The sequence below is a fragment of the Entelurus aequoreus genome, linkage group LG25 (assembly GCF_033978785.1).
Source record: "Entelurus aequoreus isolate RoL-2023_Sb linkage group LG25, RoL_Eaeq_v1.1, whole genome shotgun sequence".
Classification (NCBI taxonomy): domain Eukaryota; kingdom Metazoa; phylum Chordata; class Actinopteri; order Syngnathiformes; family Syngnathidae; genus Entelurus; species Entelurus aequoreus.
In genome coordinates, this window is record NC_084755.1 from 40,569,514 (window position 1) to 40,585,946 (window position 16,433).

The 16,433-nt window shown below is 36.7% G+C and overlaps 1 protein-coding gene across 6 annotated transcripts in view; it reads left to right on the forward strand.

The window, feature by feature from the left end:
• The window catches only part of LOC133642429 (nucleosome-remodeling factor subunit BPTF-like), a 95,053-nt gene that overhangs the window by 7,764 nt on the left and 70,856 nt on the right, over window positions 1–16,433 (forward strand). For 4 of the 6 annotated variants that reach the window (XM_062036600.1, XM_062036601.1, XM_062036604.1 and 1 more), the window contains exons 3-5: window positions 11,912–12,132; window positions 15,841–15,998; window positions 16,069–16,213. In XM_062036600.1, the coding sequence (XP_061892584.1) occupies window positions 11,912–12,132; window positions 15,841–15,998; window positions 16,069–16,213 (524 nt within the window). Of the gene's footprint in view, window positions 1–11,911; window positions 12,133–15,840; window positions 16,000–16,068; window positions 16,214–16,433 lie in introns of all 6 variants that reach the window. The other 2 variants (XM_062036602.1, XM_062036605.1) reach the window with 2 other exon arrangements.

Sequence of the window (16,433 nt, forward strand, 5' to 3'; positions counted from 1 at the left end):
ATACAGGTTACACTGAGGGTTGCTGTATAAACAACTTTAATTTTAGTTAGAAATATACGCCACACTGTGAACCCACACCAAACAACAATGACAAACACATTTCGGGAGAACATCCGCACCGTAACACAACATAAACACAACAGAACAAATACCCAGAACCCTTTGCAGCACTAACTCTTCTGGGAGCTACAAGAGTTAGTGCTGCAAAAGGTTCTGGGTATTTGTTCTGCTGTGTTACGGTGCGGATGTTCTCCCGAAATGTGTTTGTCATTCGTATTTGGTGTGGGTTCACAGTGTGGCGCATATTTCTAACATTGTTAAAGTTGTTTATACTGGCACCCTCAGTGTAACCTGTATCGCTGTTGATCAAGTATGCGTTGCATTCTCGTGTGTGTTCATGCAGGAGCCGCACATATCTTGTGACTGGGCCGGCACGTTGTTAGAATGGATGAAAAGCGGACGTGACGACAGATCGTAGAGGACGTTAAAGGCAGTGCCCTTAAGGCCCGCCCCCAAGACTGTGGTCCGGGTGGACTAGGAGATATAATGACTGATGAACACCTTGGTTGGATAATGAAGGTTGCCTCAGCTCAAAGCCTGAGCCCCGACATGAATGAACTAGCATCCCAGAAAAGATGTCAGGTATCTGGCTTGGGCACATCAGTGTGTTGCAAACTGAGCAGTTTAAAGTCCTGAATGGTTGCTTTATTCATTGTTATTTTATTTTCTAATGTATTAACATGTGGAAAAAGTTAATGTTGATATTTACCTCAGAAGGCTGCAAATAGAAAAGAGGCATTACATTTTTATTTAAATTATATTTCATATGCCATTGATATTTTTTAATTATTATTATTTGAAACTGGATTTTGCATGTCACTACAAAGTTATATAAGCCTTGCTTGTTCAATATTCAATGCAAAACTTGTTTGGGTCCTTATTAAAAGGTTAATTTGTTTAACCTTGGCTTTGTTCAGTTTTACATTTTGGCCCACTCTGTATTTGAGTTTGACACCCCTGCGATACAACATCTACATATACATGTACATAACTTCAATAAATAAATAAAAACTCCCTCTATCAAAATGTCAAAATAGAGATGCAGGCATCATGTAATGACAAAAAGCTGATAAGTTGATATTATTAAATAATTAAAAAAACTTAATATTTCATGATGGTATTACGTTCACACCCCAACACTGCTTTACCTAACAATCAGTAATCATGATTTCAATATTGATAACAATAATGTTAATTATTACTTTGGCCATAATGGGCAGCCCTAGATCTCATACATGAACACTATTTTTATCTTTATGGACAACAAGTGCAGTTACGTCTTATGGTCATCAGGTATGTGTGTGTATATTAGGGCTGCAACAACTAATCGATTAAAATCGATTATTAAAATAGTTGCCGATTAATTTAGTCATCGATTCGTTGGATCTATGCTATGCGCATGCGCATTTTTTTTTTTTTTTTTTTTTTTTTTTAATAATTATTTTTTATTTTTTATTTTTTTTAATAAACCTTTATTTATAAACTGCAACATGTACAAACAGCTGAGAAACAATAATCAAAATAAGTATGGTGCCAGCATGCTGGTTTTTTTTTCAATAAAATACTGGATAGGATAGAAATGTAGTTTGTCTCTTTTATCCGATCATTAATCGATTAATCGAAGTAATAATCGACAGATTAATTGATTATCAAATTAATCGTTAGTTGCAGCCCTAGTGTATATATACTGTATATACACACGTATAGCTCGAAAGAAAATAATGTTTGTCTTGGTGCCCTAAAATATGAGCCCTCCTTTAAGGCAACACTTGCCTTTGGCCTTAAAAAGTAAACATTTGAGGCCTGAAATACCAACACAATATTTCAACTAGTTTCTTATTGGGTTGCGCAATAAAGACAATGTAAATGATATACATTTGGCAGACGATAGAGCAGGGGTCACCAACGCGGTGCCCGCGGGCACCAGGTAGCCCGTAAGGACCAGATGAGTAGCCCGCTGGCCTGTTCTAAAAATAGCTCAAATAGCAGCACTTACCAGTGAGCTGCCTCTATTTTTTAAATGTTATTTATTTACTAGCAAGCTAGTCACGCTTTGCTCGACATTTTTAATTGTAAGAGAGACAAAACTCAAATAGAATTTGAAAATCCAAGAAAATATTTTAAAGACTTGGTCTTCACTTGTTTAAATAAATTCATTAATTTTTTTACTTTGCTTCTTATAACTTTCAGAAAGACAATTTTAGAGAAAAAACACAACCTTAAAAATGATTTTAGGATTTTTAAACACATATACCTTTTTACCTTTTAAATTCCTTCCTCTTCTTTCCTGACAATTTAAATCAATGTTCAAGTAAAAAAAAAAATTTTATTGTAAAGAATAATAAATACATTTTAATTTAATTCTTCATTTTAGCTTCTGTTTTTTCGATGAAGAATATTTGTGAAATATTTATTCAAACTTATTATGATTAAAATGTTAAAAAAATATTCTGGCAAATCTACAAAATCTGTAGAATCAAATTTAAATCTTATTTCAAAGTCTTTTGAATTTCTTTTGAAATTTTTGTTCTGGAAAATATAGAAGAAATAATGATTTGTCTTTGTTAGAAATATAGCTTGGTCCAATTTGTTATATATTCTAACAAAGTGCAGATTGGATTTTAACCTATTTAAAACATGTCATCAAAGTTCTAAAATTAATCTTAATCAGGAAAAATTACTAATGATGTTCCATAAATTATTTTTTTAATTTTTTCAAAAAGATTCAAATTAGCTAGTTTTTCTCTTCTTTTTTTCGGTTGAATTTTGAATTTTAAAGAGTCGAAATTGGAGATAAACTATGTTTCAAAATTTAATTGTCATTTTTTTGTGTGTTTTCTCCTCTTTTAAACCGTTCAATTAAGTGTAAATATTATTAATTATTAATAATAACATAGAGTTAAAGGTAAATTGAGCAAATTGGCTATTTCTGGCAATTTATTGAAGTGTGTATCAAACTGGTAGCCCTTCGCATTAATCACTACCCAAGAAGTAGCTCTTGCTTTCAAAAAGGTTGGTGACCCCTGACATAGAGTAATATGGATGAAAACTGTATCACTTGTAGGGCTGCAACTAACCACGATTTTGACAGTCCTCGACTATTTTAACGATTAGTCTGATTATAAAGCGTACACATATTCAGTAACTCTAATTTAGCCTTTAACTTTGAAATTCAGCTTGAGATATTTCCAGGCATGTGCTTACTAACAACATATATAACTGATTTGTTCATAAATGTGTTTGTACTGTAGATATGCTGCTCATTAGGCTGTTAACAATTGTAAGAACTATTACACTTTTGTCCATTTAAAAGTAAGGACAGGTGCAAAATAAAACAAGTGTATTTTTATGTATAAAAGGACAGACAAAAAAGCAATAGCAACAAAACTAACAAGAAAACTCACTTGCTGAAAAAGAAACAAGCATTTTCTGACGATGTTTAAAAAGCTGCACATTGATGGATTATTGATTAACTCCTGGCTTTTTTTAGCACTCTAATAGACTCCATGCATGTAATTGTACAAAAGCAGTGAAGTTGTCACGTTGTGTAAATGGTAAATAAAAAGAGAATACAACAAATCCTTGTTAACTTATATTCAATTGAATAGACTGCAAAGACAAGATATTTCATGTTCACACTGAGAAACTTCATTTTTTTAGCAAATAATCATGAACTTGGAATTTAATGGCAGCAACACATTGCAAAAAAGTTGTCTTTTTACCAGTGTGTTACATGGCCTTTCCTTTTAACAGCACTCAGTAAAGGTTTGGGAAGTGAGGAGACACATTTTTGAAGTGGAATTCTTTCCCATTCTTGCTTGATGTACAGCTTAAGTTGTTCAACAGTCTCCCTTCTCATATTTTAGCTGCCACACATTTTCAATGTCTGGACTACAGGCAGGCCAGTCTAGTACCCACACTCTTTTACTACAAAGCCACGCTGTTGTAACACGTGCACAATGTGGCTTGGCATTGTATTGCTGAAATAAGCAGGGGCGTCCATGAAAAAGACACTGCTTGGATGGAGGGCACAACGCCAGTTTCCAAAAACAATTTGAAATGTGGACTCGTCAGACCACAGAACACTTTTCCACTTTGCATCAGTCCATTTTAGATGAACTCGGGCCCAACAAAGTGTTTCTGGGTGTTGTTGATAAATGACTTTGGCTTTGTATAGTAGAGTTTTAACTTGCACTTACAGATGTAGCGACCAACTGTAGTTACTGACAGTGGTTTTCTGAAGCGTTCCATGTGGCGATATCCTTTACACACTGATGTCTCTTTTTAATGAAGCACTGCCTGAGGGATCGAAGGTAATGGGCATTCAATGTTGGATTCCGGCCTTGCCGCTTACGTGCAGTGATTTCTCCAGATTGTCTGAACCTTTTGATGATATTACGGAGTGTAGATGGTGAAATCCCTAAATTCCTTGTTGAGAAATGTTGTTCTTCAACAATTTGCTCAGGCATTTGTTGACAAAGTGGTGACCCTCGCCCCGTCCTTGTTTGTGAATGACTGAGCATTTCATGGAAAGCTGCTTTTATACCATGTGTGTGTGTATATATATATGTATGTATATGTACGTTGTGTAAATTGTAAATAAAAACAGAATACTATCCGGACTGTTGTAGGGTGAAAGTGTAAAAGTCAGCATGTGTGATGGTATGGGGGTGTATTAGTGGCCAAGACATGGGTAAATTACACATCTGTGAAGGCACCATTAATGCTGAAAGGTACATACAGCTTTTGGAGCAACATATGTTGCCATCCAAGCAACGTTATCATGGACGCCCCTGCTTATTTCAGCAAGACAATGCCAAGCCAGGTGTTACAACAGCGTGGCTTCATAGTAAAAGAGTGCGAGTACTAGACTGGCCTGCCTGTAGTCCAGACATTGAAAATGTGTGAAGGCTAAAATATGAGAAGGGAGACTGTTGAACAACTTAAGCTGTACATCAAGCAAGAATGGGAAAGAATTCCACTTCAAAAATGTGTCTCCTCACTTCCCAAACCTTTACTGAGTGTTGTTAAAAGGAAAGGCCATGTAACACACTGGTAAAAATGTCCCTCTGACAACTTTTTTGCAATGTGTTGCTGCCATTAAATTTTAAGTTCATGATTATTTGCAGATAAAAATAAAGTTTCTCAGTGTGAACATGAAATATCTTGTCTTTGCAGTCTATTCAATTGAATATAAGTTGAAAAGGATTTGCAAATGCAGCTGAGATGGGCTCCAGCACCCCCGAAACCCCAAAAGGGACAAGCGGTAGAAAATGGATGGATGGATGTATTTTGTTTTTATTTACGAATTACACAACGTGCCAACTTCACTGCTTTTGGGTTTTGTACTATCCAGGTGACAGGCATAATTTGTGATCTACCCCACCTTCTACCATCCTAGTCACGTCCGTTGTGTCCTTGGGCAAGACACTTCACCCTTGCTCCTGATGGCTGCTGGTTAGCGCCTTGCATGGCAGCTCCCGCCATCAGTGTGTGAATGTGTGTGTGAATGTGGAAATAGTGTCAAAGCGCTTTGAGTACCTTGAAGGTAGAAAAGCGCTATACAAGTATAACCCATTTATCATTATCATTTAAGAGCAAGCAAGCGTGAAACAGCACACCACTCGGTGGTGCCAACATAACACACAGGCTTGTGATCTGTCTGCGTTAGCACTTATAATAACAATATCACTAATACTTGGTTAAACTTTAAGTCACGGCATGTAAATGGTGTATTGTTGGCGCTTTTTGGATTTTTTAAATTGGGTTTTATGGTGGGAATAGAGGACCTCCCATTGGCTAAGCTGTAAACACTTTTATTTATGATTATTTACAAGTTAGAATGCATAAAAAGAAGTTTGTCAGTGTGAACATGAAATATCTTGTCTTTGCAGTCTATTCAATTGAATATAAGTTGAAAAGGATTTGTTGTATTCTCTTTTTATTTACCATTTACACAACATGACAACTTCACTGCTTTTGTATGTTTCGTGGCTCGTTAGGAATAATAACACGCTAATATAAAAACTATAATAATCGGACAAAAAAAATCTGCACAAACAATTGGGACCAGTTTGGGGAGATTTTGACGGAGCTGGTCATGAATATTAACACCTTAATTACATAAACTATAAAACATTAGTCACATTAAAATGTATAATAGACCAAAAATTTGCAGCACCAAGGAATATTCCTTGTTTTTACACCTTCATTTTAAGAGTTTAAAATGAAGGTGTAAAAATAAGGAATATGTAAGAAATGCTTAAAGTGTTATAAAAAGTGTGAAAATGTAAGCATAGACAACTATTTCCTGCTGTTTTAGTGGCAGGAAGTTAGAGCTGTGCTGTAAAGGGTGAGTGCTGCTCAGGTGGTGTGTTATTACCAGTCTTAGTGGGGGCGAGTGCCTTAGTCTAACTATGGTCCGTTTTTTTAAAAATCCCAAAAACCGCCAGTCTTGTTGAGGGGGCTTTCCTGTTTTATCCACACGGATAAAAATAATATCTATATATCAAACTCATGTTTTATACTTTTTGAGCGCATTCAACATTACCTTGATAATGACAAGCAGGGCTGCAACTAACCATTATTTGGACAGTCGATTAGTCAGATAATAAAGCGTGCACATTAGGGGTGTAACGCTACACAAACATTTCGCTTCGGTACGTACCTCGGTTTAGAGGTCACGGTTCCATTCATTTTCGGTACAGTAAGAAAACAACAAAATAAATGTTTTTGTTATTTATTTACCAAATTTGTAAACAATGGCTTTATCCTTTTAACATTGGGAACACTATAATAATTCTGCCCACGTTAATCAACATTAAGTTGTTGTTCAGATTAAATACAATGACAAAACTTTTATTCTACATATAAAAAGTGCAACATTAAACAGTTTCAAGTCAACTCATCATGCTTAATTTATTACAGCATTTGGGAAGCCTGTAGTTCATTTTTATTATGTAAATGTTATATTTGTATCAACATGTGATAGCAGAGACCCTGCCATTCAAAACTAGGCTGCTGCATTACTAATGATTCATGTAACTATAGCTGAAAAAATAGTACAATAGCAATAGGAGAGACTATTCATCCCTGAACACCATGGAGTTCATGTAGGCTTAATGATGCACTTACATTATTATATCAACTATCAGAGACAGAAACTCTTTATTTAACATAATGTCCTTTTTTGCTGCTTCAACACAGCTCAATCAACACAGAAAAAGGTAAAGTGAAATAACAGACAGACATGGCTTTGCTGTCCGTAACACACACACACACCGCAAAATGAGCTAACGTTATGCTAAAAGCGAATTAGCCTTCACCTCAAGCCAGGACTGCAAGCGAGCTGAGCTGCCTTTTATATTTCTAGAAGGTCAACGGGCTCATAGTGATGTTACTCGTAGTTGACTGGGAGGTGTTTATTATCATTTGGGGAGAGTCCGCAGCATGATGCTTACCTGCTAAACACTAAGCACTGACTACATGCGCTCTGAATACGCACTGCTGATTGGCTGTTACCGCTCTGAATACACTCTGCTGATTGGCTGTTACCGCTCTGAATACACACTGCTGATTGGCTGTTACCGCTCTGAATACGCACTGCTGATTGGCTGTTACCGCTCTGAATACACACTGTTGATTGGCTGTTACCGCTCTGAATACACACTGCTGATTGGCTGTTACCGCTCTGAATACACACTGTTGATTGGCTGTTACCGCTCTGAATACGCACTGCTGATTGGCTGTTACCACTCTGAATACACACTGCTGATTGGCTGTTACCACTCTGAATACACACTGCTGATTGGCTGTTACCACTCTGAATACACACTGCTGATTGGCTGTTACCACTCTGAATACACACTGCTGATTGGCTGTTACCGCTCTGAATACACACTGCTGATCGGCTGTTACCGCTCTGAATACGCACTGCTGATTGGCTGTTACCGCTCTGTTTGTAACCAAACAGATGGTTGTGTGGGTGGGACAATGCTGGGTGCTGTGGAGAGTAGTGCTCCCCAACCGCCGGGCCCGGTACCGGTCCGTGGATCGATTGGTACCGGGCTGCACAAGAAATTTAAAAAAAAAAAATATATATATATATATATGTATATATATATATATATATATATATATATATATATATATATATATATATATATATATATATATATATTAAAAAAATATAAATTAAAAAAAAAAAAAATATATATATATATATATATATATATATATATATATTTTTTTTTTTTTTTTTTTTTTTTTTAATTAAATCAACATAAAAAACACAAGATACACTTACAATTAGTGCACCAACCCAAAAAACCTCCCTCCCCCATTTACACTCATTCACACAAAAGGGTTGTTTCTTTCTGTTATTAATATTCTGCTTCCTACATTATATATCAATATATATCAATACAGTCTGCAGGGATACAGTCCGTAAGCACACATGATTGTATTTTTTATGACAAAAAAAATAAAATACATTTTAAAGACATGTCTTTAAATGCTGGCGTATCACAGATGTACTGACATCAAAACAAATGAGCAAAGTATTCATGTTTTTAACAAGAATAAGCGGAAATATTCCCACACTTTACATGTTGTTTACACGGGAGTGGCGGCGCCGACCCGTTTCCGTCCGATAAAACACGAGTGATGACGTCACAAATACAATTGTTGGCGACATATTTTATTGTCGACTAATCGTTTCACTCCCACTGACAAGCGTGACCATTTTAGTCACGGTAACCGTGATATGACTTGACTTTATTCATTCATGCTTGCAGTGGAGTCAAGGCCCCACTGAAAAAACAGCTGAACTTTACAATGAATATCAAACAAACAAAAATAAAAAAATGAAAAGAACAGACAGTATTTTATATTTAAAAAAAAAACAGCAGCATGGAAAACTATTAGCATTCTGGTATATGACTGTATTACTTATTTAATTAGTGTCATTAAACAGCTTAATTGTAGTATGCAGGGTAGAGTTTTTAAGTCTCTTTGTCTTGGCTTTGGGCTCGGGTTCAGCCAGCTTATGTTGGTTCCTCAATGTCCTGGCAGTGCGGCTGCCTCGTGTTGGAGGTAACAGGTCATGCAGCGGGTGTTGCTCATCATGCATATCCCTGACCAGCTTCTCTGCAGCCTCCTCTCTCCTGGTCTGGAGTGATGCTAGGGCTTGTGAGATGTTTCCAGCTCTCCTCGTGATGATTTTACAGACTCGCTCTAGCTCTACCTGTTGTTTTTTGGAGCAGCCCACTAAGAGCACTGAGCTATATTCCAGACACGGCCTGATGAGAGTGGTGTAGATGGTATGTTCATATGGTTACATCCCTGTTAGTGTAGCGTGTTTAGCTATTTCTCTTTTTGGTCAAACCTAATAACTGGTGAGGACTGAGGCGCAACACATGCAGTCATTGTATGATTCAGTTCAATTGCTCCGGTTTATATTTATTTTTTATATTTTGGAATTTCTATGCATCCCTATAGTATAGAAGCATAATTAATAACATTTTCCTATGATATACCCCCAATGATTTGTGGGGGGGGGGCGTGCGAGATAGAAAGCAAAAAACCAAGTTTGCGTGAAAGAGAGCTAGAGACCAAATTTGCAAGAGCAAAAAAGCAAGTTCTCGTGAGCGAAAACCAAGTTAGCGAGAGCTAGAGCGTGAGGGATAAACCACGTTTGCGAGAGCGTGAGCGAAATGCCAAGTTCGCAAGTTTGTGAGATAAAAACCAAGTTCACGTGAGTGAAAAAACAAGTTCACGTGAGAGAAAAACCAAGTTCATGTGATCGTGAGTGAAAAACCAAGTTCACGTGAGTGAAAAACCAAGTTCACGTGAGCGTGAGTGAAAAACCAAGTTCACGTGAGCGTGAGTGAAAAACCAAGTTCACGTGAGTGAAAAACCAAGTTCACGTGAGAGAAAAACCAAGTTCATGTGATCGTGAGTGAAAAACCAAGTTCACGTGAGTGAAAAACCAAGTTCACGTGAGCATGAGTGAAAAACCAAGTTCACGTGAGTGAAAAACCAAGTTCACGTGAGCGTGAGTGAAAAACCATGTTCACGTGAGTGAAAAAGCAAGTTCACGTGAGAGAGCGTGAGTGAAAAACCGAGTTTGCGTGAGCGAAAAAGCAAGTTCACTTAAGCAAAAAATCCAGTTGGCGAGAGTGTGAGCGAGAAACCAAGTTCCTGTGAAAGAGAGAGAGCGTGAACGAAAAACCAAATTCACAAGAGCAAAAAACCAAGTTCCCGTGAAAGAGAGCGTGAGCAAAAAAAAAAAATTCGCAAGAGTGAAAAATCAAGTTCACGTGATCAAAAAACAAGATCGTGAGTGAAAAACCAAGTTAACATGAGCGAAAAACAAGATCGTGTGAGTGAAAAACCAAGTTCACTTGAGCGAAAAAACAAGTTCACGTGAGCGAAAAACCAAGTTCACGTGAGTGAAAAACCAAGTTCACGTGATCGTGAGCGAAAAAACAAGTTCACGTGATCGTGAGTGAAAAACCAAGTTCACGTGAGCGAAAAACCAAGTTCACGTGATCGTGAGCGAAAAAACTAGTTCACGTGATCGTGAGTGAAAAACCAAGTTCACGTGAGTAAAAAACCAAGTTCACGTGAGAGAAAAACCAAGTTCATGTGATCGTGAGTGAAAAACCAAGTTCACGTGAGTGAAAAACCAAGTTCACGTGAGTGAAAAACCAAGTTCACGTGAGAGAAAAACCAAGTTCATGTGATCGTGAGTGAAAAACCAAGTTCACGTGAGTGAAAAAGCAAGTTCACGTGAGAGAGCGTGAGCGAAAAACCGAGTTTGCGTGAGCGAAAAAGCAAGTTCACTTAAGCAAAAAATCCAGTTGGCGAGAGTGTGAGCGAGAAACCAAGTTCCTGTGAAAGAGAGAGAGCGTGAACGAAAAACCAAATTCACAAGAGCAAAAAACCAAGTTCCCATGAAAGAGAGCGTGAGCAAAAAAAAAAATTCGCAAGAGTAAAAAACCAAGTTCACGTGATCAAAAAACAAGATCGTGAGTGAAAAACCAAGTTAACATGAGCGAAAAACAAGATCGTGTGAGTGAAAAACAAATTTCACGTGAGCGAAAAATCAAGTTGGCGAGAGCGTGAGTGAAAAACCCTAGTTCCCGAGAAAGAGAGAGCGTGAGCAAAAGAACAAATTCGCAAGAGCAAAAAAAAAACTAATTCACAAGAGAGAAAAAGCAAGTTCTCGTGAGTGAAAAGCAAGTTAGCGAGAGCTAGAGTGAGAGAGAAAAAGCAAGTTTGCGTAAGCAAAAAATCAAGTTGGTGAGTGAAAAACCAAGTTCCTGTGAAAGAGAGAGCGTGAGCAAAAACATAGATTTGCAAGAGCAAAAGACCAAATTTGCAAGAGCAAAACACCAAGTTCACATGAAAGAGAGAGAGAGAGCGAAAAACCACATTCTCATGAGCAAAAAAACAAATTTGTGTGAGCAAAAAAACCAAGTTAGTGAGAGCGTGAGCAAAAAAACCAAGTTAGTGAGAGCGTGAGCAAAAAAACCAAGTTAGTGAGAGCGTGAGCAAAAAAACCAAGTTAGTGAGAGCGTGAGCAAAAAAACCAAGTTAGTGAGAGCGTGAGCAAAAAAACCAAGTTAGTGAGAGCGTGAGCAAAAAAACCAAGTTAGTGAGAGCGTGAGCAAAAAAACAAGTTGAGGTAAAAGCAAGTTGCCAAGAATTAAGCACACTTGTAACAGTCACCATCTGTCTGATATTTTGTCACTTCCTGTCTGATATCTTGTCACTTCCTGTCTGATATCTTGTCACTTCCTGTCTGATATCTTGTCACTTCCTGTCTATCTTGTCACTTCCTTCCCAGTGAAGAAGATGGAGAGCAAGAGAGAAAAAAGATCTGGTACTACAGCACCAGGGCCCAGCTGGAAGAGCTCCAGGAGAGTCTGGACAAGGAGTACTGGGAAATGGACCTTTGTGCCACCCTGGAGGAGATGAAGAAGGAAGTCCAGACCCACATGGACATCACAGAGGACCTGACCAGTAAAGCTCGTGGAAACAACAAAGCCTACCTCACGGCTCTCAATGGTAGGCATGATTTAATGATGATTTTTGGAAGAGAACAAGATAATGTCAATGGTAGGCATGATTTAATGGTGATTTTTGGAAGAGAACAAGATCATGTCAAAGGTAGGCATGATTTAATGTTTTTGGAAGAGAACAAGATCATGTCAATGGTAGGTATGATTTTAATGATGATTTTTGGAAGAGAACAAGATAATGTCAATGGTAGGCATGATTTAATGATGTTTTTGGAAGAGAACAAAATCATGTCAGTGGTAGGTATGATTTTAATGATGATTTTTGTAAGAGAACAAGATAATGTCAATGGTAGGCATGATTTAATGATGATTTTTGGAAGAGAACAAGATAATGTCAATGGTAGGCATGATTTAATGATGATTTTTGGAAGAGAAAAAGATAATGTCAATGGTAGGCATGATTTAATGATGATTTTTGGAAGAGAACAAGATCATGTCAATGGTAGGCATGATTTAATGATGTTTTTGGAAGAGAACAAGATCATGTCAATGGTAGGTATGATTTTAATGATGATTTTTGGAAGAGAACAAGATAATGTCAATGGTAGGCATGATTTAATGATGATTTTTGGAAGAGAACAAGATAATGTCAATGGTAGGCATGATTTAAAGATGATTTTTGGAAGAGAACAAGAATGTCAATGGTAGGGATGATTTAATGATGATTTTTGGAAGAGAACAAGATAATGTCAATGGTAGGCATGATTTTAACGATGATTTTTGGAAGAGAACAAGATAATGTCAATGGTAGGCATGGTATAATGATGATTTTTGGAAGAGAACAAGATAATGTCAATGGTAGGCATGATTTAATGATGATTTTTGGAAGAGAACAAGAGCATGTCAATGGTAGGCATGATTTAATGATGTTTTTGGAAGAGAACAAGATCATGTCAATGGTAGGTATGATTTTAATGATGATTTTTGGAAGAGAACAAGATAATGTCAATGGTAGGCATGATTTAATGATGTTTTTGGAAGAGAACAAAATCATGTCAGTGGTAGGTATGATTTTAATGATGATTTTTGGAAGAGAACAAGATAATGTCAATGGTAGGCATGATTTAATGATGATTTTTGGAAGAGAACAAGATAATGTCAATGGTAGGCATGATTTAATGATGATTTTTGGAAGAGAACAAGATCATGTCAATGGTAGGCATGATTTAATGATGTTTTTGGAAGAGAACAAGATCATGTCAATGGTAGGTATGATTTTAATGATGATTTTTGGAAGAGAACAAGATCATGTCAATGGTAGGCATGATTTAATGATGTTTTTGGAAGAGAACAAGATCATGTCAATGGTAGGTATGATTTTTGGAAGAGAACAAGATAATGTCAATGGTAGGCATGATTTAATGATGTTTTTGGAAGAGAACAAAATCATGTCAGTGGTAGGTATGATTTTAATGATGATTTTTGGAAGAGAACAAGATAATGTCAATGGTAGGCATGATTTAATGATGATTTTTGGAAGAGAACAAGATAATGTCAATGGTAGGCATGATTTAATGATGATTTTTGGAAGAGAACAAGATCATGTCAATGGTAGGCATGATTTAATGATGTTTTTGGAAGAGAACAAGATCATGTCAATGGTAGGTATGATTTTAATGATGATTTTTGGAAGAGAACAAGATAATGTCAATGGTAGGCATGATTTAATGATGATTTTTGGAAGAGAACAAGATAATGTCAATGGTAGGCATGATTTAATGATTTTTGGAAGAGAACAAGAATGTCAATGGTAGGGATGATTTAATGATGATTTTTGGAAGAGAACAAAATCATGTCAGTGGTAGGTATGATTTTAATGATGATTTTTGTAAGAGAACAAGATAATGTCAATGGTAGGCATGATTTAATGATGATTTTTGGAAGAGAACAAGATAATGTCAATGGTAGGCATGATTTAATGATGATTTTTGGAAGAGAACAAGATCATGTCAATGGTAGGCATGATTTAATTATGTTTTTGGAAGAGAACAAGATCATGTCAATGGTAGGTATGATTTTAATGATGATTTTTGGAAGAGAACAAGATAATGTCAATGGTAGGCATGATTTAATGATGATTTTTGGAAGAGAACAAGATAATGTCAATGGTAAGCATGATTTAAAGATGATTTTTGGAAGAGAACAAGAATGTCAATGGTAGGGATGATTTAATGATGATTTTTGGAAGAGAACAAGATAATGTCAATGGTAGGCATGATTTTAACGATGATTTTTGGAAGAGAACAAGATAATGTCAATGGTAGGCATGGTATAATGATGATTTTTGGAAGAGAACAAGATAATGTCAATGGTAGGCATGATTTAATGATTGTAGGGTGGACTGTTTGGAAGAGAACAAGATAATGTCAATGGTAGGCATGATTTAATGATGATTTTTGGAAAAGAACAAGATAATGTCAATGGTAGGCATGATTTAATGATGATTTTTGGAAGAGAACAAGATCATGTCAATGGTAGGCATGATTTAATTATGTTTTTGGAAGAGAGCAAGATCATGTCAATGGTAGGTATGATTTTAATGATGATTTTTGGAAGAGAACAAGGTAATGTCAATGGTAGGCATGATTTAATGATAATTTTTGGAAGAGAACAAGAATGTCAATGGTAGGGATGATTTAATGATGATTTTTGGAAGAGAACAAGATAATGTCAATGGTAGGCATGATTTTAACGATGATTTTTGGAAGAGAACCAGATAATGTCAATGGTAGGCATGGTGTAATGATGATTTTTGGAAGAGAACAAGATAATGTCAATGGTAGGCATGATTTAATGATTCTAGTGTGGACTGTTTGGAAGACAACAAGATCATGTCAATGGTAGGCATGATTTAACGATGATTTTTTTTTTTTGGAAGAGAACAAGATCATGTCAATGGTAGGCATGATTTAATGATGATTGTAGTGTGGACTGTTTGGAAGGGAACAAGATAATGTCAATGGTAGGCATTAGAGATGTCCGATAATATCGGCCTGCCAAGAGCTTATCTAGTCGATACTGCTCTGATTACAACGATATTTTTTATCGTCACAAAATCTTTAAAAAAAACAAAAACAAATGCATATTATATTTATTAATTCAGCAAATACGTCCCTGGACAAATGAGGACTTTGAATATGACCAATGTATGATCCTGTAACTACTTGGTATCGGATCCATACCTAAATTTGTGGTATCATCCAAACAAGAGAAGAATATTTTATTACATTTTAACAGAAGTGTAGATAGAATGGAAAGGGAAAATAAGCAGATATTAACAGTAAATGAACAAGTAGGTTAATAATCAATTTTTACAGTTTGTCCCTCATAATGTGTACAAAATAACAGGTGTATAAATGACACAATATGTTACTGCATACGTCAGCAGACTAATTAGGAGTCTTTGTTTGTTTACTTACTACTAAAAGACAAGTTGTCTAGTATGTTCACTATTTTATTTAAGGACTAAATTACAATTATAAACATATGTTTCATGTACACTAACATTTTTTGTTACAATAAAGACAATAATTATATTTTTTGGTGGTCTCCTTTTATTTTGAAAAGTATCGAAATACATTTTGGTAGCGGTACCAAAATATTGGTATGGAGACAACCCTACGCACATTATATTATGTAAGTGCTAATATAATTTGTCAACATGTGACTTAACGACGTCTGTATTTGCTGATAGAGGTGGTCATGGAACGATTGAAGGTCAGACGGGAAGCACAGAAATCCAAGCAGCAGCTGGAGGTCAAAGAGCAAACAGAAACAAGTTCTGGACCGGCAGCAGAGGGTTCTGCCACATCCCAGTTGGGCAATGGAGAGCACAAAGAAGGTTCTTCGCCAGGTAAAGTGCCAGCACCCACACACCTGTATACTATAGTATTAAAGGTCAAACATTAGAACTGTTTGTCTGGCCTCAGCCTCAGCCCTCATTCCACCTGCTGACCAGGAGAGCTGCGGGTCTCAGTCCAAGTGCACTTCCACCGCCCAACATCTCCATGGGAACAAAGAAACCCAGGACAGTGGCCCGTCCTGTCCTGTGGTGAACCAGAGGACAGGTACCCCACTCAAATACTGATGCCATCCAGTGGAATCAAACGTTAAAATGAGCTAAACCCCAATGGAGTCAACCATTGCCACAAACGTGTCTATAGCAGCCACAAACTTGTCTATAGCAGCCACAAACTTGTCTATAGCAGCCACAAACTTGTCTATAGCAGCCACAAACTTGTCTATAGCAGACACAAACTTGTCTATAGCAGCCACAAACTTGTCTAT